This window comes from Pituophis catenifer, unplaced genomic scaffold (genome assembly GCF_029215685.1).
Source record: "Pituophis catenifer annectens isolate HBS135680 unplaced genomic scaffold, rPitCat1.0.hap2 SCAF_1, whole genome shotgun sequence".
In the NCBI taxonomy this organism is placed as follows: Eukaryota; Metazoa; Chordata; class Lepidosauria; order Squamata; family Colubridae; genus Pituophis; species Pituophis catenifer.
Genome location: NW_027256881.1, coordinates 60368203 through 60394462, shown reverse-complemented (window position 1 = coordinate 60394462; position 26260 = coordinate 60368203). Strand labels below are relative to the sequence as shown.

General features: G+C 38.9%; 2 protein-coding genes across 9 annotated transcripts in view; one reads left to right on the top strand and one right to left on the bottom strand.

Moving 5' to 3' along the window:
- Positions 1 to 1641: 1641 nt before the first annotated feature.
- Positions 1642 to 19864, bottom strand: MRPL14 (mitochondrial ribosomal protein L14). Of its 6 annotated transcripts, XM_070932476.1 has the most exons (5): positions 18935 to 18995; positions 8997 to 9090; positions 7895 to 8012; positions 5810 to 5902; positions 1642 to 2232 (listed from the first exon to the last, which is right to left on the bottom strand). In XM_070932476.1, the coding sequence occupies exons 4-5, from the start codon at positions 5881 to 5883 to the stop codon at positions 1869 to 1871; spliced, it is 438 nt and encodes a 145-aa protein (XP_070788577.1). In that variant the 5' UTR covers positions 5884 to 5902; positions 7895 to 8012; positions 8997 to 9090; positions 18935 to 18995; the 3' UTR covers positions 1642 to 1868. The 6 variants fall into 6 exon arrangements, with proteins under 6 accessions (XP_070788577.1, XP_070788576.1, XP_070788575.1 ...); XM_070932475.1 differs by lacking the exons at positions 7895 to 8012; positions 18935 to 18995 and adding an exon at positions 19843 to 19864; XM_070932474.1 differs by lacking the exon at positions 7895 to 8012 and having other exon boundaries at positions 18937 to 19015.
- TMEM63B (transmembrane protein 63B) overlaps positions 19120 to 26260 on the top strand; it is an 85412-nt gene continuing 78271 nt past the window's right edge. For all 3 annotated transcript variants that reach the window (XR_011599741.1, XM_070932471.1, XM_070932473.1), the window contains exon 1: positions 19120 to 19279. The gene's annotated coding sequence lies outside the window, so the exon portion shown is untranslated. The remainder of the gene's footprint in view (positions 19280 to 26260) is intronic.

Sequence of the window (26260 nt, the reverse complement as noted above, 5' to 3'; positions counted from 1 at the left end):
CCAAAGATTTACACTTCCATGTTGTGGAAATCCAGAGGTTTACCATGATTATTCTGGTTAGACTTTATTTTCTGCATCAAAGTAAAACAGAATGCCAGTGATAAAAGGCTTTGCATAGCAGTAACTCTCAGAAGTCAAAAGCTATTCATCAATAACACAAAGGTCACAATTCCACTCATGAGATCTGCATAATTTATATTCAGTGCCCCTAATTTATTCAGCTAGCAATACAGAATCGGGGTTTATATGGCAAAGACTGCAGATAAAAAGAAAGAAAAAAACAAAGGACTGAGCAATTGGAAACCACCCGATGGTACATGAGTAACCTGAATATCCCAAGGCCTCATAATTTATGAAGGCTGGAAAGATGGACACGGTATCAGGATTTAATTGTGAAAAACCATTTCGGAAGCATTCTGCAATCCAAGCCTCCAAGTGGATTGCAATTTTCATCATCCAGAACCAGCAGAGGTTATGAGCCAGAGGTGGGTTTTAGCAGGTTCTGACCAGTTCTGGAGAACCGGTAGTGGAAATTTTGAGTAGTTTGGAGAACCGGTAGTAAAAATTCTGACTGGCCTGCCCCCATCTATTCTTTGCTTCCCAAGTCCCAGCAGATTGGGAGGAAATGGGGATTTTGAAGTAATTGTCCCCTGGAGTGGGGTGGGAATGGAGATTTTACAGTATCCTTCCTCTGCCATGCTCACCAAGCCATATCCACAGAACCAGTAGTAAAAATTTTTGAAACCCACCACTGGTATGAGCACAACATAGCTGTAGAGCATTAGTCTGGGGGAAGCACATACACTTTCTTTCTAACACTATTCTATTCTATTCTATTCTATTCTAACACTATTTATTTAAATTACCACTCCCCTAAATGAGAGTGTGATGTAGGTGCTTGCATTAGACTCTAGGAGAACCAACTTCAGGACCGCCTCAACCATAACAATTCATTGAGGGACTTTGAGCCACTTCACTGACTCTCTCCCCAACCTACCTCACACAGAAATTGTGAGGAAATGGGAGGAGGATACACCATGTTTGCTGCCTTGAGGGAAAGATAAGTTATAGATCTTACACATAAATTAAACATAGCTTATTCTCAACTCTGAATAATATTTAACCTATTGATTAACGGGGTGACCCGTGTCCTTCACATTGGTTAGTGAAATCCCAAACCATGGGTTTAGTTCAGCATGCAGAAAGTATCTGTAAACAACAAGGGAAGACAAATTATGAAAATGCAAAAGAAAAAATGAAAATGTGGCAGAAAAAAAAATTACATAGTGGGGAACCTCGTTGTAAGAATAAAGTAAGGTATTTTCTAAGAAAGAAGAGGAGAGAAGCAGGAATAGTAATGTTATTTATGACCTTTATTTCCTTTTTATTTGCCTTTATCAATAGCATAAAACCATGCTGGAATTTACTTATGAATTTACTTGGAATCTGAGCAATGCACAGAATGTTTTAACAAAATAAAACTGGGAAAGAAATAACCCACAAAAATAAGCGGAGATTAATAGAAAAGAACAGATTATGGTCAAATATTTTGACACTCTGAATGGCCCTCTCAGGCTTCCAGCCTTTGCTTTCTCCTTTTCCACCTCTTTCAAAAGCATAAATCATACAAAATACTCTGCCTTTAATTAACACTCCATCTTTAATTAAACTAGTTCAGAAGAACAACTGTTTACCCAAAATAATGGAAAGTGTATTTTCCCCCAAAGATGTCTTAGCACTCCTCGCCATCCTCTTCCTACTTTTTTTCAAACACTTCTTCCTCAATTCTAGGAATGAAAAGAGAAATGCAACTCAAGGGACAGTCCCACAAACATCCCCTTGTTTGTCACGCAGGGCCTCCCGGGTAGTCATACAAACTCTGTGGCGATGGCCAACACTTTGGAGAATTCTTTTTTTTTCCTCAGCAGAGAAGGTATGGGAGCTTTGATCCGTGTCCCAACTGGATTCCCATTATCTTCGATGAGCACCACATTGTTAGAATCAAACCGAGGAGTCATGCGGGGCCCTGGAAACTTGCATCCGACAATTAACGCCTTTTTCTTTTCCCCTTTGATAGCCAGAAGAATTCGGTCACCCACTTTGCCCACTCCGTTTTTGGTGTAGACGTGGATACATTTTGGAGGCCGGTGATACGGCGTGTTCCCCAAGGTGCTGTTATCAACCACTCGCACACGAGTCAGCTTCTGGATATAACTGCACACATTGCTGAGGCTGATAAAAGAGAAGAGAGAAGTCTCAATAGATCTCCCGGGGACATTAAGTAAGCCAAGGTCACTTCAGGATCCATTTCAACTACAGGATTCTCTTTTCTCTCTAATCTTGTGCCCTCCAAATGCAGGCCATACGGCTGGGGAAATCTGGGGGTTATATTTGGAGGGCAGTAAATTGGGAAACCTGTATCATTTATTTATTTATTTATTTATTTATTTGATTTGATTTGATTTTTATACTACCCTTCTCCAGCAGGACTCAGAGCGGTGAACAGCCGAGATAAAACAGAGCATACAAAATCATGGTAATCTCCTTCACAATTAAAAACAACATTGTGTCAGAAAGTTAAAACCAGCAATGAGGGACTGAAAGGAAACATAAAAAAAGATGTTAGAGAAACATGCTACCACTTTAACAGTGCATATACTGGTAATCCTCAAATTGCAACAGTTCATTTAGTGACCATTCAAAGTTACAGCAGCACTGAAAAAAGTGATTTATGACCGTTTTTCACACTTAAAACTGTTGCAGTGTCCCTAGGGTCATGTGATCCCCTTTTGCGATCTTCTGATAAGCAAAGTCAAGGGGGAAGCCAGATTCCCTCAATAACACTTACTAACTTAACAACTGCAGTGATTCACTTAACAACTGTGGCAAGAAAGGTCATAAAAAGGGGCAAAATTCCCGTTTAACAAATGCTTCATTTAGCAACAGAATGTTGAGCTCAACTGTGGTTGTAAGTTGAAGACTACCTGTACATATTTGTGGAGAGGGAGAGATGGAGAAAGAAAGCACCCATTCCATTATGAAGCTTGATTCTTACACAGAAACCTAACACTGATTAAATATTTATCTGGCAGGCTTTTCTGGCTTGTACTCTGCTACACCCCCCACCCCACCTCCATCCCCATTTGCTAGCGTTAGAGAGTTACACAGAGGGGATCTGGCCAACAGAATCAAGTTGTAATCCTACCAATCCTACCAATACTTAGCATGCAGTACCCCCACCTAAAAGCAATGGGACTCATCTTCTAAATAGGCAATACACTTACTGTATAGTCAGTACTGTACTTTTATAATGAAAGAAAAGGCAAACTGTGAGACTCATTGACTAATTAAAAAAAATAGCGGTACCCATAATTAAAAAGTGTTACACATATTTTTTGAGTTTTAACAGAACAAGGTTCTGGCTCTTAAAATCAGTCTATGTATGGCACACTTTCTTTATAAAGTTAAGTCACTTGATTTTTTTTTAAAAGATCTCTAGCTATGCAAGACACATATTTTAATCCCAATAAACTTTAGAATAATTATTTGCTGTTTTAAATATATACATTCTGTTTTTCTCTTGGAATGATTGCTATGTGAGGAATCTTTTAACATAGCTCTGGTCACGAAGGGCAGCTCTTTGGATTCAAAGGGCAGCAGCTATTTCCAAGTGCAAAGAAGCATCAATGAAGCCCCAGTCAGCAACTCCTCAAAGCAGCTGAATCTTTTTTCTGGGATGGTGAGGCTGCTCTCTGTTACAGCAGTGTAATCCCAGAAAAAGAGGCATTTGGTTTCAGGTGTTACCAGCATGTGGATGCATCTTTTTCTATCTGATCCAAGATGCTGCACAGCTCCATTGATTATATATCACAGGGTGTTTCATTGTGATTGTACACTGCAGGTAGTCCTTGACTTATGACCACAATAAAGCCAAAAATTTTCCATTGCTAATTAAGACAGCTAAGTGAGTTTGCGCCATTTTACAACCTTCCTTTCCACAGTTGTTAAGTGAATCAGTGAGGTCATTAAGTTAGCAACACGGTTGTTAAGTGAATCCAGCTTCCCCATTGACTTTGCTTGTCAAAAGTGTGATCACTTGACCCTAGGACACTGCAACTATCAAATACAGTTGCCAAGCATCCCATTTTTGATCACAGGATTGTAGGGATGCTGCAAGGGTCGTAAGTATGAGAACTGGTCATTAAGTCAATTTTTCAATGCCTTGTAATTTTGAATGGCCACTAAACGAATGGTTTTAAGTTGAGGACCATCTGTACTGAAAAATAATGAAAAACTAAAGTTCCAAGAAAGCTGGTCCACAATTTAGACTTCCAAGATTCCCTGGAAGTCTCAATTTCTACTATATATCTATACCAAAGATTATTCCCATTAAACTTCTTCAGCCAAGCATCACACTGGCTAGATATTCTAGAAATTGCAATCTGGAGAAGCCAGATTCAGGTCAATTGGTCAATGCTGAGTTTCCCATCTCATAATGGTATGATCTGTTTTGGTCACAGTTTGTAGAGCAAGCCCTAGGAGCCCGATTCACACTTAGGCTACACAACATGTTTGATGCACTGTAACTCTTGGATTCACAGTTCCCACCAAGCCAAAAATCAAACAAAAGATAAGTTAGTGTGATGTGAGACCACAAGCAACCTGGAACCTTCTGGTGTTCTGGATCTGGCTTTGAAGATGAAGATGGCAAATCGACAAAGCCACACAAAACAGAACCAAATCTTTTTATATTTTCACTCTGAAGAATATTCTAGGTGACTTATTGGTTCTAAAAAATGTTTTAGAACATTTTCAAAATACTCATTTGTGCAGAAGACACTTAGCTGGCTTCAGGGCCTCCAAGTTTTTAGTTTTCAAGGATCACTCCAAAAGTTGAGGAACAGCCAGCTTTTCACTCAGGGTTTCTCACACTCCACCAGTGATTCATTACACAAGGGATGAATCACAAACTTCAAGAGTCTTTGTTCCCTCTTGAACGTCAAGTATTTTGTAGAAATATTTCCCGCACACTTGTAGAGTAGCAACATAATGATAAAGGGGGAGGGTACATACCTCTATCTATCCAAATCTAATGATTCTTTTGGAACATAAAAGCTGACATACTGCATCAGATCATTGATTAAAGAAATTAAAGTACCATCTACTTCAAAAAGCAAGTGTGTTCTGTGAGGAAGATGGGCAGTTAAGAAGTCAGCCTGAAAGCTTCTGCTTTAAGCAAGCTCTCGAATACAGGTAGTCCTTGATTTATGACTACAATTGAGCCCCAAATTTAAGATAAGCTGTTAAGGAAATGTTGTGTCATTTTACGTTTTTTCTTGCCACAGTTGTTAAGTGAATCACTGCAGTTGTTAAGTTAGTAACACGGTTGTTAAGTGAATCTGGTCTCTCCATTAACTTTGCTTGTCAGAAGATTGCAAAAGTTGATCACATGACTTCGGGACACTGCATAAATACATGCCATTTGCCAAGTGCCTGAATTTTGATCATGTGACTGTGGGGATGCTGCAACAGTTGTAACTCTGAAAAACAATCATTACTCACTTTTTCCAGTGCCGTTGTAACTTTGGACAGTCACTAAATGAATTGTTTTAAGTCAAGGACTACCTGTACAGAGTTAAATCCCTGGAGAAGAGTCTGTAAAAAGGGATACCTTCCAGTCTCCTCCTACCCACAATCACTTTTTTCCTCAATCCAATCTACTTCGCAGGATAATGACAAGAATAAAACAACAATATAAATTGTCAGGAACGCTTTTGGAGAAAAGCTGGTATAAATATGAAATAAATACCTGAAATTTCGTATATTTGTTGCCCTGCTTAACTGGGGCAGAGCCAATCCCAGGGACCGATACAAAGGAACCATTGGGACTCCAATTAGAAGCCTGGGTTTAAAAAGAAAGAGAGAGAGAGGGGGGGGGGAGAGGGAAAGAGAGGGAGAGAGAGAGAGAGAGAGAGAAGTTTAATTTTTATTTATATGAATAGAGCGAGCTCCTAGGGCCGTGATGGCGAATCTATGGCACAAGCATTGCCCTAGCTCAGCTCCAGTGTGCATGTGTGCGCCGGCCAGCTGATTTTCAGGCCTTTCGGGCCCACCGGAAATTAGGAAATAGGCTGTTTCTGGCCTCTGGACGGTCTCCATGGGGGTGGGGAAGGCTGTTTCCGCCCTCCCCAGGCTCCTAGAAAGCCTCTGGAACCTGGGGAGAGCGAAAAACGGGCCTTCCGGTCCCACCAGAAGTCGGGAAATGGGCCATTTCCAGCCTCTGGAGGGTCTCTGGGGGGGGGAAGGCTGTTTTCGCCCTCCCCAGGCTCCTAGAAAGCCTCTGGAGCCTAGGGAGGGCAAAAAACAGGCCTACTGGGCCCACAGTGCCATCACTTGCCAAAAGCGGGAGGAGCAGGGGGGGCATGTGCATGGACGGGGCGAGGCACATTGAATTATGGGTGTGGGCACATGCACGCACGACCCCCCGCTTTTGGCACGCGACAGCAAAAAGATTAGCCATCACTGTCCTAGAGAAAAGCAGGGTTTTTTTCATCCTGTTATCCCTTGAAAGATCTGATGCTTGCATTGTATTGTTAAGTCACAGCCCCATACTGTCCTCCAAAAGAAATAAATACAGCAGAATTAATGCGAGACAGTTATACATAACACAATGGTGCTGTACTTGGGGGGAGGAAAAACACACTGCAGGGTTGCTTTCTTCAAGGGCACAGATCCTCATTGTCAAGATAACCTTCTGCTGTTACAATTGCGGGTTGTTAGCTGCTAATTGTGGAGGACATGAGTAGAGAGCATAGTCATTTAGAACAGTATTTTCTACCCTAATGGTCTCAGTGGGTTCTGAACTGCTGGTTTTACAGCTATAAAAAAAAACAACAAGATTTTTAAAAATTCAAAGAGCTGAACATCCCTTTGTTATTTACTACTTTTTCAGAAAGAGACTAGCGTGAGCATTTTAAGAAAAGTGGGAGCTGCAGAATTTTAAAAGCATAGTTGGTATCAAAATTAAGGGTACGTTTGTTTAATTACTTTATTTGCAATGGAGTAGTGGCATGGGATTTCTGATCAGCAATTTAGAAGAAGCTTAATAAAAATAAAAATAAAAATCCCCAAATAAAAATCACCCAATGATACTTCTGGAACAGAAATCCATTTTAGGAATATAAATAGATTTTTAAAAAATCTATAAATTTTTATTTTGGAATAAAAATTTAATTATTCCCATTCTGATTAGTTCCTTTAATGTAAGTCCTATGAATATGCCATACATACTAAGTTTATTTTGACCAATTTAATAACTCAACTGCATTACTGCATTACTACCAAACAATTTATTTTTTATCCCAGACACTTATTTTTCATTCTTTATGGAACCTTTACTCTTTTCCTAGTTTCCCAATACAATGTACAATACCTATCAGAAAGATTCTGTCTAGTTTTTAAGCCACCCCAAAAATACTGATTTTAAGACTAAATTTATGAATGTGTATGTATGTGTGTAAATTTTTGAATGTTTGGTAGATTCCTAAGAAACCACAGAATTGCAAACATCTTTCAGATGCATAGAGGAAGATCTTCTGGATCCAAATTACCCATTTGGAAAGAAAGTGTTCTTAGCAATCAAGGTGATAAGCATTTGCTTACATTTTATTTTATATTTTTATTTTATTTTATTTTATTTTATTTTATTTTATTTATTTTATTTTATTTTATTTTATTTTATTTTATTTATTTTATTATTTTATTTTATTTTATTTTATTTTATTTTATTTTATTTTATTTTATTTTATTTTTTATTTTATTTTATTATTTTATTTTATTTTATTTATTTATGGCAGCTGTTCATCTCACAATTCCACACTGGTGAAACATTTACCTTAAAAATTATGTAAATCAAGTAAATGGACAATCTGCCTTCCAGTAATAAACAGGAGGGAAATTTATCTTCTTTAATCTTTTTCTATTCAGTGATTAAGTCTTTTTCATCTGGAATTCTGGAATACAAAGCTTCATGACAAAATGGTACAAAGTAGACCAGACAAGGCTTGTATCGAGAACATGCAAGACTGAGTAAAAATAGCATTCTCTATAAATCATGTATAATTCATTTTTAAAAACACTGAATTATTACAGTGAAATTATCATGCCCGTATTAGAATAATTTTACTTCTGTTTTGCTTCCCTTTTTGCATCTGTGTGTATATATATATATATATATATATATATATATATATATATATATATGTTTTTCTTCTAGCCAGGTTTTCCCTACGTAGCCAAGGTTTTTTTTTTTTTGTAGCTCCAGCTCAGTAGAATCTCATCTACTCGGTTCTGGGCTTATATATATACATACATACATACATACATACATACCATATGTAAAGTGTATGTTTTGCTTCTGAGGGTTTATTTTCCTAATACCAATTAAATCAGTTTTTTCTTCTTTTTCCCCCCTCCCTCATGATAAAATGGGGTAAAAATTTTGGATATAATATGCAGATGGAACAATGGGAGAATATATTGATAAAAGGGCTGAAATTCACACATTATAGTTGTAAAGATAATATTTATGGGGTAAAAACTTTGGATATAATATGCAGATGGATCAATGGGAGAATATATTGATAAAAGGGCTGAAACTCACACATTATAATTGTAAAGATAATATTTATGAAAAATGTACCAGTGATATTTGTCATTGGAAAAATTATCTAAAATGTGTAAAGGTACTTTAAATGTAAGCTGGAAATGTGAACAAGAGGGGGTCTTTTTATCATGCTTGGTGGACCTGTAAAAAAGCTTTAAAATGGATTCAAATTAATGCAGAAGATTTTAAAGACCAATATAAAATAGAAACCTGAGATACTTCTTTGGGGACTCATGGATAAACAGTTGGAAACCCCCCCCCCCAATGGTATTGTACCTTGTTTCTTCAGAAAAACGTTTATATGCACAAAGGTGGAAAGATTTGACGTTACCTACAATGGAAGACTGGATAGTGAAAGTTGTTGGAACTGGCTGAGATGGCAAAACTTTGATCAGAGACCTGGAAGCCCCTTTTGGACTTTCTGCCTAAAACAGAAAAAAATGAAATTATGATAGATGGATATGATCATTAGAATAACAGAGTTGGAAGGTACCTTGGAGGTCTTCTAATCCAACACTCCCGCTCATGCAGGAGACCCTATACCCGTGATGGCAAACCTATGGCACATGTAGCCATCTCAGTGGGCACGTGAGCTCAGCTCCAGCGTGCATGTGCGTGCCGGCCAGCTGATTTTCACACCTTCTGGGCCCACCAGAAATAGAGAAACAGGCTGTTTCTTGCCTCCAGAGGGCCTCGTGGGGTGGTGGGGAAGGCCCGTTTTTCTCTTTCCCCAGGTTCCAGAGCCTTTCTAGGAGTCTGGGGAGGGCGAAAATGGCAGACATAGTGATTCTGTTACGTTAACGTGGTTTTAAGGTTTAGCATGTTGAGGAAATGGATTAAGGGCATTTGGAAGGGGACATACTCCTTGATTGTAATTTCTTCTGTACTTCTCCAAATGTAAAGTTTTTTTCAAACTGATAATTTATGACTGGCTGTTAATGGAGAGTCTCTTCTAAAGATTACAAAAGGAACATAAGATAGACAAGAAAAGGGATATCTGCAATTCTTTGTTATTTATATCATAATAAACCATTTTTGTCAGGCAGGCCTTGACATTTCATTTTTTTAATCAAATCCACTGATCAAAAATAACTGCTACACCAAGAACTAATTTGTATTCGGAATATAAAGCTGATATGTTGAAAAGTGAGTTTTGACACAAGACTATTCTCATTACTAGTGGCGTAGTTTTCATGACTAGAAACATTAAACACACAATTATTTTCTAACTTTAAGCCATAATTTCAGTTGCTTAACCTCTTATAATCAACCATTTACATCAGCATAAAAGGAAATCACCTGAACATTCTGAATCAAAAATTGTTATTTTATCTCATTCCCTTTATCTGCTAGGAATTATTTGGGAACACTCTGAATTCAAACTAAACTGCCTAAAGAATGGAAAGAAGCGATTTATTTAAGTATGCAGACAGATATTTGGAAAACTACTTAGGACTTTCATCTCTTAAGGCAAATTTGAGGAAGTAAGACCTACAGGCAAGATGGAAGGATCAATCCTTTCCTTACCTGCAAAACCCAGAAATCATTTAAAACAGGACTGTCATAGCTAGATTGTAAAGTTGGCCAGTTTGGAAGCAAAATCACAAGATTAGCAAAGATGACAATTCAACAAATGTAGACAAAACCTCCCCAATCTCTTAATCCTTTCTGCAAGGTCTCCTCACTTCCACATTCATATTATCTTTGCAAGCATCTGTCAGTTGCTCAAGAAAAACCCTGTCCCCCAATTATGTTCAGGTATTTGTAAATAACAAAAACACACTGGAAATCCTTGTGTGTCCCCCCCAGACAGAGATGTCCCTAATATGCCAACAGAAGTCAGTGTTACAACACCAGCCTATTAAGTACAACATTTAAGATCCTCAATAATTTCATGCAGGCTTCATGTAAGGAAAGCTGGATTCCAACAAAGCCTTCGAGTCCTCCAAATTATGTAGATAAACACATTGACACAAAGACTAATTTGTATGAGTTTACTCTCTAGCTGAGATCCTTCTAAAAATATTTTTATCTTGACATAAAAAATAGTGTGCAATTACCATACCTTTTTTTAACATATCAACTGCTCTGGCACCAGAATATTTCATGCTTCCTCTCAAACATCTAACAAGAATTTGAAGCACCTTGATTTTCTCAACTGGAGGAGCTTCTGAAACCTTGCACCAGGATTCTCAAAAACCCATGAGAATGTGGACTGATATATTACAATGCTTCCCAAAGTTGGGTGAATTACCCAAACTTGGGTACAAGTGGGGGTTTTGGGGGGTGTATTTGACAAACAAATAATGTCCCAGAATGTCCCAACATTAATGTGGACATTTAAATAAGAACTTTATATAAAGGAGTTTTGGATACTGAAGGAAAAAATTTAACAATCACTGTTACACCATGTGTCAACTTAAGTCACCTAAAGCAGAGGTCTCCAACCTTGGTCACTTTAAGACTTGTGGACTTCAACTCCCAGAGTTCTGGGAGCTGAAGTCCACAAGTCTTAAAGTGGCCAAGGTTGGAGACCCCTGACCTAAAGAACACCTTCCCCCAGAATATTTCATAGATCCTCTCTATCCCATGCAACTCTATCCCACTCAACCAGAATTCTCCTGGAGGACTGTTGTCTCCAGGAGAATTCTCTCTCACAGATAGGATGACTAATAGTTACCTCAACAGTGAACAAATGGAACTGGCCTCACCTGTTCAATCATCTACAAAGAAAGAGTGAAAGACAACAAATGATGTTGCCACCGTAACTGCCTACATAGAGGCATTTCATTTGAAGGTGGCATATTCATGGGAATTATTGTGTTGTCATTGTGACCTTCCCCATAAAAGACTGTTTAATCAGAGATTTTGGATTATTGTTCACCGAATGAACTATTTCCAGTCCAAGCTGTTTGGAGGAAGGTCTCTTTTCATATTATGTGAAACCCACAATGAAAGGGAAATTTAATTTACAAAATCCATCTACATTGAATAATTCACTATGTATGCACTGACATTAAGTTCTGGAAAGGACCTAGTGTGGAAATTTAAAATATAATTGTTTAGTTTTATACATTATAAATACATTACAAGTTTCAAAAATAGCCTTTCCCATTTAAGTTTCCCTCAAAAAATTAAATAAATAAAACAAATCCAACCCATCAGCATTTCCTATATATTGAGGAAGTAATAATTATGAATTGACCTAGAGTTGTCCTAACTAAGCTGCCAAAAGTTCAAGTTTTGAACATAAGCACGAGGAAGGGAGGGAGTCAAAAAATGGCCATAAAGTCTGAGTGGAAGAAGTATATCAAATTTCTTGGGTTATTGGAGCAAATTAATTTCAATAAATGTTCTTTAATTTTCAAATCTTCCTTAGGATTTCATGGGCAAAGAAACAGGATTGTCCCTCATATCAGTTTTTTAAATGTAAGTTTTAATAACTGTTGGATCTTAAACCTTAAGTACCGTATATTAAGTGGACATGTGGCAGATCTGATCACAAATATTAGATACACTGCTTCAGTTTGTTCTTTGTGCGCTTCCGGTTGTTTCTTGAGAATCGTAGAACAAACCTTTTTTAATATATTAAAGATATTGGGAAATACAGATCCTTCCTGTTTCTCAATCATTCATAACATTCCACAATGCAAAGGATGTAGCTCAGATGTTTTGAAAAATGCACACATTATGTTCTGACCAATGTTACAACTGTTTCTAATTGCTAAAGTCTTATGCATGTTTTTTTGAGAATATGAGTGTACAAGAGTTTAACTTTGAAAAATCGATTGAATAATATTCTGCATTAAAGTAAATGTCTAAGTCTGTGATGGCGAACCTATGGCATGCATTGCGCTAACTCAGCTCCAGTGCGCATGCGCGCACTGGCCAGCTGATTTTGAGGCCTTCCGGTCGCACCGGAAGTCGGAAAACAGGCTGCTTCCAGCCTCCAGAGGGCCTCCAGAAGGGTGTGGAAGGCCGTTTTCACCCTCCCCAGGTTGCTAGAAAGCCTCTGGAGCCTAGGGAAGGCGAAAAACGGGTCTACTGGGCCCACCGTGCCATTGCGTGCCAAAAGTGGGGGGGTCGTGCGTGCATACATGGGGGACGGGGTGGGGCACATTGAGTTATGGATTTGGGCACATGTGCGCGCGACCCTCCCACAGCTCCCCCTGCTTTTGGCACACGACGGCAAAAAGGTTAGCCATCACTGATCTAAGTAACATGTAATTAAACTGAAAATAACGTAACTTAAAACTCAAATGTCTCTCCATTAAGTTTCTAACAGCCTTACCCATGCTGCCTCTGAAATATATTGTAAATGGAAACAGAACCACAGATTCCCATTAAATTTCTTTACATCTATTTGCAATCTGGTTGCAATTAGTCAATCACACTGACAACAGAAAAAAATAAAATCGGTACTTGAAACCAACTTTAATTCACTGACTGAATTAAAAGCCTGCAGAAGTCTAATTAATTTCAGATGCATTGATAACAGTGATAAATGCCACAAAAAATTCTGTTTGAAAGTATTGGGAGAAGAGAGTCACAAAGTTGTATCAAGACAGGTTAATATCTAGGCCGCTTCAGAGATGAGGAGGTTGATTTTGTAAACATTGATACGATAGTAACTTTGAGTTTAATTTTCTAACATATACCGTATGTGACAAGCTAAGACTTAGGGTTTTTTTTTAATTTTTATCTTCTTTTCTACTGTTTTCATTATGTGAGGGAAAAGAGAAGGGAACTGTTAATTATTTATACACAATTCAAATCATACAAATATATGTATAGGAGAAGGTATCTGATGGACACACACAGACCAATGACAAAGTACAAGGTCCACCATCCAAAGGGGATTCCTTGACTTGAGAGTTTGACGCAAGTGTGAATACGGACAGTTCTCAACTTACAAGCACAACTGAGCCCAAAACGGAGACATTTATTATGACATTTCTTGTCATAGTTAAGTGAATCACTGCAGTTATTAAAGTCAGTAATTCCACTGTTAAGTGAATCTGGCTTCCCAATTGACTTTACTTGTCAGAAGGTCACAAAAAGCCATCACATGATCACGGGACTCTGCAACCATCATAAATATGACTCAATTGCCAAGTGTCTGAATTTTGATTATGACCATGGGGATGCAGCATCAGTCATAAGTGTGAAAAATGGCCATAAGTCACTTTTTTAGTGCCGTTGTAACTTCAAAGAGTCACTAAATGAATTGTTGTAAGTCTAAGATTACCTGTAAAGCCTCAGGTCATATTTCCAAAGAAAATGACAATTTATTAAAGAAATATCATAGGCACTTGTTATTAAATATTCTTGAATACTCCATATTTTCTTATTAAAGATGTGCACATATATTAGAGCATATTGTCTCTGAGGACACAGTAAACAATCTCTTCTAAGAAGGCACCAGTTCCATCTAGATTCATTAAGTGCTTTCATAGTTTTAATCTGCTACCCACTTATTCAGAGGAACATTTTTAACTGACCAAAAAGCTTATTGACCAAATTTAAACAAATGCTTTTGAAACAGCCCTAATTAATAAATCAGGTTGTGTTCTCCGCTGAGAATCTTTGATCTAGCAAAACCTAGGAAGGAGTTTTTGTTGATTCACTATTTCCTTTTCACTCTTTTAAATCCTTCTTCAGAATCCTTCATAGAATTACTGGTAAGAACCACTTAGGGAAAAAATCCCTACTGCAGCTGACAAAAGCCTGCACAAGATCAAACAACCTATCCTTGAAGAAATGTAATTGCATATAACAGATTGTATAGTAGCACTTTGGATTCAAAGGGAAGCCAGATGGATGGGGAATTCTGGGAGTTACCCACACAGTTGCCAAGTTTGAAAACTACAGCCTTAAATAAAGTGCATCATTTCCTGAGTTTATGCTGCAATTGTGGAAGGTTGTCTGGAGAGGCTGGGATAAGACTCAGCTGCTTTAAGGAATTGTGGACAGGTACTATACAATGCCTTCTTCTCCCTTCAGATCTGACGTGCTACACAAGTCCTGTGGCATATGATGAAATCAAAAGCACAACTGCCTAGAGTCCTAAATTATCACACAAACAACGGAAACTTCAGACAGGAAATACATTTTGTATTTATAAATCTAGGATTGTACCCTGCAAATGCGGTATTCACATGCACAGCAGATAGCACAGCAACGTGGCAAGAGATTGTTTCCAGGTCAAAATGAAAGACCTCGGTTGGCGGTTCCCTTGGATAACCCTTAAGTAACATTAACCTAAAATTAATCCAAGCTATCAATTTGTTCTGCAACAACAATATGCAACCCAATTGCTTCCTCAAATTGCAGAGTGAGAAATTATCTTTCAGACAGACAACTTTTCAAGGCTCTGGCTCATTTTAATCTCTCCTCTAGAAACACTGAGGGCTTCTGCCAAGCCGCAATCTCAGCTTTAGATCCGGGCAGCCAAGACCAAATATTATTTTTAACCTAGAATTGTTTGACATAAAAACAACACCTCTGGATCTCAGCAAAGTTTGAAGGATTCTGCAGGGGTGAGGGGAGATTTGGGGACAAAATGTCCACTGTCATATAGCTCACAAGGCTTCTGTCACTACCAGCTCATTGGCTGGAATCCTCATAACTCACTTAAGCATGTCACTTAAAGGCCCTGCCCACCTGCACTTCTCCACAACATCCATTTCCTCCTTGGCCAGCTGATATATTGCCCTTATATCAACCCAACTCATGAACAAAGCAATCTTTAGATTCGCTGTACTGATCTAAGCAGAGTATTGCTCCCTTATTTCAACATCACTAAATAATAGCTTCAGAGTATATAACACTAGTTAGACTTTGTTACCCATTTTCTTAGAGGAGAAATCAAGTGAGCAACTGTAAGAGTTGCAACTGTAAGAAACACAGAATCTGCCCCTTGAGGTTTTTTTTTTAAAAAAAATAATTATTGATATTTTTCTTTTATTTTTCATTATGATGATTTATTGGACAGTCAATCAAATGTTCAGACTGGTTTTGGCATTTTTAATTACCTACCTTCCCAAGTTATTGTTTTTTTATTTATTAGTTTTTTTTCAGACGATAGACGTGAGTTTATCCCAAGTTGTTTAAAGTCAGTTACTGATGACTGACCCACTAACTCTGCTGGAAGTTGGCTCCAAGCTTCCACTACTCTTTCTGTCAATACTCTCTAGCACTACTTTTGTGCAGGGTGGATAAAAATCAATGTTTTTTTAAAAAAATCAAAAAAATCACATTTTTTTAATTCAAATCGGATTTTTTTTATTTTTATCGAATTTATTTTAATAAAAAACTTTTGGGGTAAAAATCTATCGTAATATAGTTTTCTATTTAAGATACATAAATAATTTAGTTTATTCAGCATGAAATGGAGCTTAGTTATGTAGCATGAGGCTGTATATTCTGCAACACTGGGACTATCGGTGAGTCAACAGTGGGTCAAAGGAATAGCAGAGATGACAGTTGCTCTTTAAAAATTATGATTTAAATCGAGTTGATTTAAATCAAGCCTTTTTACTAGTGACTTAAATCATGATTTAAATTGTGATTTAAATCAACTCAATTTAAATCAAATCCACCCTGCTTTTGTGCATCCTTTCTGTCAGTTTGAGATTACGCCTCAATGTTCTTGATTTTTGCTTAATATTGAAGGTACTGCCTTCTAGAACCTTATTCACATCCTTAATATATTTAAAGGTTTTGTGTCCTACCTTTTCCCTTCTGTCGTCCAAGCTGTACGTATTTCTAATTTCTCCTGATTTCTCTTGACTGAAGAATATTGTAGCCTCCACTGTAGGCTTTTTAATCCCCATGAGCACAATGTCTCCTAGACTCTTTTCTTACATGCCTCCCATTTTTAACACTAACTTCTCTCCAAACTTTCCAAAAGGAGAGTTACCCTCCACTATTCAGGGAAGAAGGGGGTTATGTTAAGGGGCTAGCCCATTTTGAAATCTATTTCTACTTTAATATGTAAAAGCCCCTTCACTGCAATTGGATATGGATCTTGCTGCCATTGCTTATTCATCCATTCCCGTGTTTGTCAGATTCAATTATTGCTGTCTCCTACAAGTAAGAGACTGTTTACCCAAAAGCTGATTCATTTCAGTTATCTCACTCCCAAGACACAATCATGGCAGGATTTGCCTCCCTCCCCTGGGTTCTATTTCTGTCACAGGATTGGTTGTTATTGTGGGAGTAAAATTAGGGGAGACCCCACCCCAACTCTGTTGTCTTGAGAGAGAGAAATGGATACCCACAAAGTAAATCTAAACACTGGGCCTCTTTGACTCTTTGAAATTGTAGACATCACTAAGATTGTATAATTGTTTTCTACAATAGTCCTCATTTAGTAACCACAATTAGGATAGTTAGAAATTTGTTCATTAAGCAAAGTGAAACAACACTAAGTCACTAAGTGAAGCAACAACTGCACTTATCTTACTTCAGCTTTCCTTTGCTTTACAAACCTGCGAAGAATTGGTTGTAAAATTACTTTTTTCATCACCATTGTAATGGCAGATGGATGCAAAATGAGGGCTACCTGTACTTTTCATGTTAAATGTACGTAACAATTAATTGTTAGGCTACATTTAATGCATGTCAGAAGCTAGTAAAAGAAAGGGAGAGTTTCTTACCAATTTTTTGTTTAGAGTTAAAAAGGGAAATCATTAGTTGCTATTAGATTTGATGCCAGCAAACCTTAATCCAACCTACAGTTTTCCTTTACCTGGACATTTGTTTTCTTATTTCTATTTTCCTTATCTTTACCTTTTCCCTCCTCCCATGAAACATAAAGCAGGTACATATAAAGAAAAAACTACCACTTTTCATACTTTGCTAAACTGCCTCTCCTGCTATCCCAATTTTAAAGAAAGAAAACATGGGTAATGCCCTATCTGTTAGAACTTTAAAACAGAAGCATGCAGATGAAATCTTAGCAAGAGCTATGAAGTCATTAACATTATTATTTCATCTCATATTGGATACATGTGATGATCATGCTTAAGGTATCCAGAAGAATATTGTTACCAAAATTTGATATTCTGTTTTTGTTAATTTTGCTACTTTTGTTACTATAGCTTTAAGAAGAAGAAAAAAAAACCCAGACAGGTTCTTTGTCTTTCATGTTTGATCAGCTACTTTTGGCTCTCCAGGTATAATTGTCACTTGGTGCCCTATTTCTCTTTGTTGCCTCTTTCTGATAAAACCATTGATCGTGGGTGTCTAATCTACAATCCTGGATCAGAAAGAAAGAGAGAAAGTTTCCCATCCATCTTCTTTTGTGAATCTTTTTAAAATGGGTAATAGGTCATCCTACAGCCAAAGCAGATACTAAATGTGCTTGCTACAGGATCCAGATTAGCTTTGCAACAACTTCAAGCCCGGGAACTGGAATTAATATATTAAGGTCTTCAAAAAAAAAAAAAAAAGATACCAAGGTGGAAAATGTTATCAGGATATAAAGAGAGAGTTGCCTATGTTATAGTTCTCCAAATTCCAGATTTTAAAATAAAGCATTATTACTTTTTGCCCGATCTGCAAATTTCCTCTACACATTTATTTGGGAGAAACCTCCATGAAACTTGATAGGCTTTTGTTTCCAATAAAGGATAGAAATTGCTGCAATCCCGAAATACTGACGGAAGGGAGACCCTCAAGCCTGAGCTGGTTTAATGCCCCTGAATTGAATAGACTACAATACAGGATTGTAGCCTTATTTCGAAAATCTGTTGATCTCGGGATTTACTGTCTAGCAAACAAAGACAAGATCCCAGCCTTCTGGATCTTCTAGGAGGTTTATATTCGAAATCGCAAAGGCACTTCCGCACGAGTAAGTTGCATAAATGCCTTATTTGTAAGATCGATCATTTAAAATCGCACTGAAAGGCTGCAATGCTACTCAAGCCGATCGCCCTGTTTTTCCAAGCGCCCGAATGGTACTCAAGATTGTGGTGCAAAGGAGGCCTTCTCGAGATTACGGCTGCAATGGCTAAAATCATTTGCAGGGGCTAGGAGCGAGCCTCGCACAACTCGTGGGCTTTCCTTCCAAGGATACGTATATACGACCGCGCTGCATGGCTTAATTTCTTCTCCCCCCCCCCCCATCACTAGCACGGAGCCCCCGTCCTCGTTTTAAGTTTATGCCGGCCCTCCGGTTCGAAGCCGCGAGTAAAACAGGGAGCCGCTCCCACCCAAAACGACCCCCCCTCCTCCTCCTTTCCCAACCCCCCCCCCATCACTCACACGGTCTCCGGGCCAGAGGTTCTTCCGACCACGCAGGCGCAAAACAGCCTTTCCAGGAGAAGGGGAGGAAAGGACGCACATGCGTAGAAGGCGAGACTCTTTTCGCCGGCACCGGGCAGAAAGCCACGCCTCCTTCGCTCGCTCCCTGTCCCCTCCCTCCCTCCCTCCCTCCTTGTTCTTTTAGCCTAGCCCTGGAGCAGGGAGGCGCGAGCCAATCCAAGGAGGCGAAAGGCGTCTTCATTTAAGAAAAAGGGGAACGTAGCTAAGTAGAGCTGAGTGCGCTGGAGGAGCGGAGGGAAGCGGAGGCTGCGGGGCGAAGCGGAGGGACTCTACCTTGGACGCCGGGTAAGCCACCTGGTTGTTACTCCGAGTTCCATTGCAATATCGCTTTCCTTCCCCCTATCCCCACCCCCATCCACCCACCCACCCACCCACAGCGATAACAACAAACTCCAAAATCCTGTTTACACAAAGGGAAGCTGGGTCACCCCCGAGGAATCCTTGTGGTGGTGTGGGGAATGGCTTTCCCGTCTTTTCCCGAGGGCTCCCTTCCCCAGCTCGGAATCTGTTTACACGGGAGAGATCTGCGTCTGGGCTTGCTTGCTTGTTCCCTCCCTCTCTGCCTTTGCCCTAGAACAATGGAAGCGGCGGCGTTGTTGCTGCCCGGGATTCCGGGCGATCTGGTGCAGGCACTCGCATGCAGAGGTGGGGGCGAGCCGGGGGCGCGGGCTCTCTCGCCCTCTACGCGCCTGCTTCAATCCCCTTTGCGGAGCCCTGCGGCAGGATCGACGGCTACCTCGTCTCCCCGCTGCGTTTCTCCCGTTTTTTTTTTTGGTGGGACTCGCTTTTCTCCCCCGCTGGGTCGGACGCAGTTGCCTTCCTCGGCTCCTCCCGCTCTCAAAACCCACCTTGGCTAGTTTGCTGCATTTCGTTCCGGGTTTCTGGGATTTCCTTCCCAATGTCAGTAGGGAAAAGGAGGAGGACAAGATGGGGATTTGGGGGGGGGGGGTTTGTCAGCGGAAGGTCGTGGCCTTGGTTTTATTTTTTTTCCCCTCCCGATCCCGAGGTGAGCCTGCATGGATCTGTTGGTGCTGCGTGCGTAAATAAGGCCCAGGTATCTACACCAAGATGGCACGGAGAAGAGAAAAGAAGGCTGGGTGCTTCTTTGTTGCTGTTTCCACTCTGGATGGTGTGATCGGGATGATGTTGGTCCGCGATGCTGCAGTCACTCCCCCCTCATCCTTATGTGCATGCGATAGATAGAGCCAGGAAGGAAAGTAGAAGCGAGCCTATGAGGGAGCAAGTTGCCTCTTTTCATGCGGCTTTTGTTTGGGAAGATTTTGCTGCAGCTTTCGGGGAAAACGCACCAGGTGCTTTGGAGAATTAGGCCACAAAAGCAGCAGGCAGGGAGAAAATCAGATCGGTTCCTAGGCACCATTTGCATCCTCCCCCTTTACACCACAATAGAAGCTTTCTGTCTTTTCCAGGGATATATATATATATATTCTCTTGGGAAGAAGAGTAATTGACTTGTTGCTGTCAGTCAAAACATCTTTTTCCTACCTGTGTGGGACAAGGCTTAATATCTGGTGACTACTCTGCACAATCTCCATTCTGTCTGGCCTGCTGGCTGGGAATTATGTCTCCAACATATGACCACAATTGAGCCCAAAATTTATGTTGCGAAGTGGCAAATTTGTTAAGTGAGTTTTGCCCCGTTTTACGGCTTTTCTTGCTACATTTGTTAAGTGAATCACTGCAGTTGTTAAATTAGTAACATGGTTCTTAAGTGAATCTGGTTTCCCCATTGATGTTGCTTGTCAGAAGGTTTCCAAAAGGGATCACATGACCCTGGGACACTGCAACCGTCATAAATGTGAGTCAGTTGTCTATCATCCGAATGTAAATCACATGACCATGGGGATGCTGCAATAATCATAAGGGTGAAAAATGGTCATAAGTCGCTTTTCTCAGTGCCCTTGTAACTTTGAACTGTCACTAAGCAAACTGTTGTAAATCAAGGACTAACTGTAGAAGTTGGAAGTCCAACACATCATAGGGAAGGCTTGAGAAATGATATGCTGTGAAACCATCTCCAGATGTTGCAATAATATAATATGGTTCCCCTTCTCCCAACATCTGAGTCTACAAACCAGTTCGAAGTCTAAATTGTAAGTGTATGTAAAGATGTTTTAATATGGATTAGATCTGCTGAACTTTTTTTTTTAATCTGCTTTTCTACTGGCTTGTTTTGCCTAATATTTCCTTCTCCCTTCAATTCATTTATTCTTTCCTCCCTCTACTCCAGTAACTACTTCCTTTGAGCATCTTCTTCAGACCACTTCTGCTTCTGCTCTGATTATAGTTTGAGGAATAGAAAAGCAAGCTGCAAGTGGGGAGGAAGAGATAGAGAGATTCCATTCCTGATCATAGTGGGGATTTTTGCCGGGGTTTCCAAAACTCCTTGTTTCCATTTGTTCTACTTATTGGCTTAAACTTAGTCAGGGTCTACTAATGTGGGTATGCCTGGATTTCAGTGTGTCAACACCTGATGAGAAACCACTAACTGACTTAAATAGAATTGGTGGGGCAGATTGAAGTCTAAATCAAGTGATGTATGTTGGCCTAGCAGTCAATGGGATAGAACAGATATTTTGCTCTAAAACAAAATGATGGGGAAGTAATACATATTTTTGGTATGGGACAACCCTTAGGAAGGACCTGGGCTATGTTATTTGCCTTTGATGTCATTTTAACTAATGACTGGTTTCAAAATACACAAAAGTTACTTGAGCATTTTGAGAAATTGGTAAAAGATTGGTGTCTGTTACTTGCCATTGCAAGAAAGTGCATCCTCCTGTTGCAAATGTAAACCTTAAATGTAAAGGAAGGCATTGAATTCTCATTAAAGAGGTGAAGCTAAGCTAGGAAATACTGACCTTCCCGAAGCCGCCCAAGTTCATGGAATTTTAATGCTACTGCTCCTGAGATTTTTTTCCCTCTTCTCATTGAAGCTTTCATGTTGCTAGTTAACCTTATCCAGATGTGAGTTTCAACCATTGACGGTATGGCATAAAAAGATTCCTTTGAGTCAGGCTTGGCTCCTGGGAGCCTTGTGGGCAGATACCTGCTGTTTTCTTGGCAGCAGTATAAGAAATGATTTGCTATGGCCTTCTGGGATTTTTTCCCTTTATCTTCCCAAACTAGCTGTCAGCCATGGAATTCCCTGGAGTGTCTCCCATCAAGAACTAAATTTTAAATTCAGATAAACTGAGCCAAATATTGCCACCTGCTGTTGAACTCTGAAATGCAGTTGTATTGTAGCTAAAGACAGAGAAAATAAATTGGCACAATAACTCTTGGATTTGAATCTAGGGTTCCCCCCCACCCCATTTGAGCTCTGTTTATTATTGTTACACAGCATAGGAATTGATATGATCTCTGAATAGCTTGTTCTTTATCCATAAAAGCTTCAGTGAAGTGAATTCAGTTCTTAACATCTGTCACATGAGAGTGGGAACAAAGATAAGATCCCCCCCCAATGATTTTACTAAAAATTACTAATGAAAAGAATCAAATGCAACCTGGAAATACAAAAAAAGTGAAAAAACAGAAAATAATAATAACTTTATTGTCATTGTACATGTATACACAGTACACTCATACAACAAAATTAATTTAACACCCAAAGACCAGGTCCAACATAACAATCCCCAAACACATTCCCACCCACCACAATTCCCCACCCCTAAACCACCCAAACATCCACACAACAGATCAAGTAATGCTGTCTAACAGTTCACTGATGGTGGCCCTTTAGTTCGTTGTTGAGTGCAATTATAGCTCTGGGATAAAAACTATTCAGAAAACGTGTGGTCTGAGTTTTAATTGTTCTGTATCTTCTGCCAGAAGGCAACAGTCCAAAAAGATTGTAAGCAGGATGGGAAGGGTCTCTGAGAAAAAGAACAAAAGGAAAAGGGGAAAAAAGCAACTAACTTCTCCCTTTATCCCAGCAAGTAAAGGCAATTTTCTAAGGTTTATCACTATCTGTAAATACAGTCTCTTCATCCCATAGCTTATTTAAGTATGCTTTGTCAGTTCTTTGTCGGCAAAAAAAAAAAAGTCCAGTAAAAGCAATCACATATAATTGTTTCTTTTAGCCCCAATCAAATAACCCAACCTTGTATTACTTCCCTGAATTTTTAAGAATCTTAATGTTTAACCCCTTCAAAAAGGGTCCTAGAGTTAAGTTTCTTTTCATCTTCTCATTGCTTGTCACATTTAAATCCCCCTTCAAAATAATTTCAAAATTATCCATTGGAACTTGTTCTTGACCTGTAATTTCATTAAATATGCTATATCTTTCTCACCAATAAATTTATTTTAAATTTGGCAGACCAATATTCAAAACCTTTTATTGTAGATTTCCGCTTCATTCATTTCTTTACCTTCTAGTTCTCTCTAGTGTCCAACCTTCAAAATCCCCTTATCATAAATAAACCCCAAACAATGCCATGTGAAAATGTGTAAACTGAACTTTTTAAGGAATGGCTTATACCAAAAAGAGTATAGTATTAGGTATTAATACTATTATATAATTATTATATAGTAATATATATTATTATTATAATATATAAATAAATATTATAGTATTAAGTGAAAATGTAAGATCCAGATATATCGCTAACTCATACAAGTTTATGTAATTAATGTTATTTATTTATAAAATATATTGCCCACCCATCTTACCATAGGGTAATTCTGAGCGGCTAACAATTACATATATAGTTAAAAAATAAAAAGAACAAACCTTAAAACCAAAGATACATAGGGAGGGGCAGGGAGAGGGGAAGGTGGGATCTGTTGTTACTCAATCAACCACCTCCATTGCGCTATTCCCCACTGGGGCTCAAAGCCAACTGGCACAGCCATGTCTTTGGGCTGTATGAAAAGATAGGAGAGTTGGGGCCAATCTCACATGGGGAGGGGCAAGATGTTTTAGAGGATAGGAGCAAAAGCAGAGAAGGCCTTCACTTGGACCCCACCAGCCAGAATCATTGCATTGATGGGACCCACAGCATGCCTCCTCTTCCAGCACAAGTGTTACGGGCCAATCCCAGGGGGTCTCTCGAGTAACCTGGATCCGTGCCGTGAAGGGCTTTAAAGATGATCACCAACACCTAGAATTGCACCTGCAAGCAGACTGGTAACCAATGCAAAGTGGTGTTACAGAATCCATTCTTGGGCCCCCCAAAACTGCCCACACCACTGCTCTCTGCACCAGCTGTAGTTTCCGAATGCTCTTCAAGGGCAGCCCCATGTAGAGTGCATTACAATAGTCCGTCCATGAGATGACTAGGAACGGACCGACTGAGCGCAGGAAATCCTGATCCAGGAAAGGCTGCAACTGGGGCACAAGACGAAGTTGTGCAAAGGCTGTCCTAGCCACGATTGCCACCTGTTCCTTGAACAGGAGTTGCAAGTCCCAAGTTGCGGACTAGGTCTTTCTGGGGCAGAATCACTCCATCCAGAGTCAAAGATGACAAGATCCCAGAGCCCCATGGATCCAAAGCTAGCAATATGGCAAGTCCAAAGATGTATTAGTTGGGTGGCCTGTACTTTTTAAAATGTTAATTTGTTTCTGATGTTAAATGAGAAATGATTGCATCCCCAGGAACTCTTGAATGTCTCATAATTGAGAAATCAATTTGCTAGTAATTGCTAGTTTATATTAAGTTACAACTGCTAATTTTGTTTAAGAGAGGAAATAATGTAAACTTATTGCTTCTATTTATTTATATCCAGTAGCTGTCAAAGGTGCAAACATGGAACAATATAGTGCTATATAGCAATAAAAATCACATTAGTCAACAATGAAAAGATGTGAGGGTTATTTATTATGCTGATAAATAGACTAGCATTTACCAAAAAGTGAAGATATGCAGACAAGTGCATCTCTTTAGGATTTTATTCTATACCTGTTAAGAGATGGGAGGTTATCGTAGATGTGGGCAAAATGTTAGTAAATTTGCTCTTTGGACCAAAAGTCCTTTTTCTTCTAAGGAACTTGAACAATAAATTATTATAAAATGGGTATGCTACTCAATACCCGTACAAAGTTATAATTAATATCTTTTGATAAGCTAATAACCCTGACGGGATATTGATTTGAACATTTAAGGCAGAGGATGACATAATAGCAAAGCTACATCTGATGATTTCATTACTAATAAGATTTGACTCAGAAATTTAAAATACTGCTTTTTATATTATAGTGAAGTCCGTTAATTATTAGATATTCCTCAGAATACGTAATGTTAGCTATAGGTTAGATTTATAGATTTGTAATACATTTGAACTTTCTATGAATGTAAAAATTACATTATTTTGTTGTAAGAAAAATACAGGGATAGCTAATCTATCCAGATTTAGAATGCTGATGTTATCATTGTTGATTCAAAATGATCTTTAATATTATGAAATAACTTTATGATGTAATTTGGAAACACTAATCTGATTCCCATATTTCACTAAGGTATAATGTGCCTTATTTGGTTTTGATGTAATGTAGTTTGATCCATAAACCAAGTGATATATAGCTTTAGCATGTTAACATGAACTTTCTGAGTTATTTGATAAAGCACAATTAAACAATGACTTAGTTTTATATGTGAAATCTTTCACTATTTATTTATAACATATTTTAACTGTACTGGGCCCAATCTTTGCCAGTATACTGTAAATTTAACATTCCTATCCTGGTCTCCTTTTAGTGAAATAGCAATGTGAAATAGCAATGATTCTAGCTTCTACGCATTTAAATGTAAATGTATGTGTCATTTGAATTATATATATGAAAAGATAGTAAAGATCTAGGGAAATGTATCATCTGATTCTTTGTGGGATCCTTTAGATCCTAGGATAAATGGAACCCTAGCCTGACATCTGTTCAACTCGTTTTCTGTATCAGTGCCCCCTGTGCCATTGGCTAAGCTCATACACTTGGCGGAAGTTGCCAGCTGCCAGGCTACTTGCACGCATTGTGTGAGCAACTTTACAACTCTACTTAAACAACCCACCTATGTGATGAGATCTCCAACCTGGTACCCACTGTCTGAACAGCCAGGCTGTTTCAGTAATGCTCCTACTATGGTGGGTGTATTTTCTAGTGGGGAGAATTGCTAGAAGGGTTCTGAGTATTGTGTCCACAGCCCTCTTTCCCTAATTTGGAATTGTTCTACCTTGTTGATGAGCATTGTTTTAAAGTGTTGAGCTAACCAAATCTCATGTCTGTGTGTGTTTCTACTTGGAATGCCCTACAGCAGC

What these genes read in the sequence shown, in the direction of transcription:
- MRPL14 (XM_070932474.1), bottom strand. Translation starts at nt 19,015, where the DNA reads ATGTGCGTCCTTTCCTCCCCTTCTCCTGGAAAGGCTGTTTTGCGCCTG. An exon ending in TATCCAGTCTTCCATTGTAG is followed by an intron (nt 5,903 to 8,996) that starts GTAACGTCAAAT and finishes TTTTAAACCCAG; the next exon opens with GCTTCTAATTGGAGTCCCAA. An exon ending in ACAAATATACGAAATTTCAG is followed by an intron (nt 2,233 to 5,809) that starts GTATTTATTTCA and finishes CTCTTTTATCAG; the next exon opens with CCTCAGCAATGTGTGCAGTT.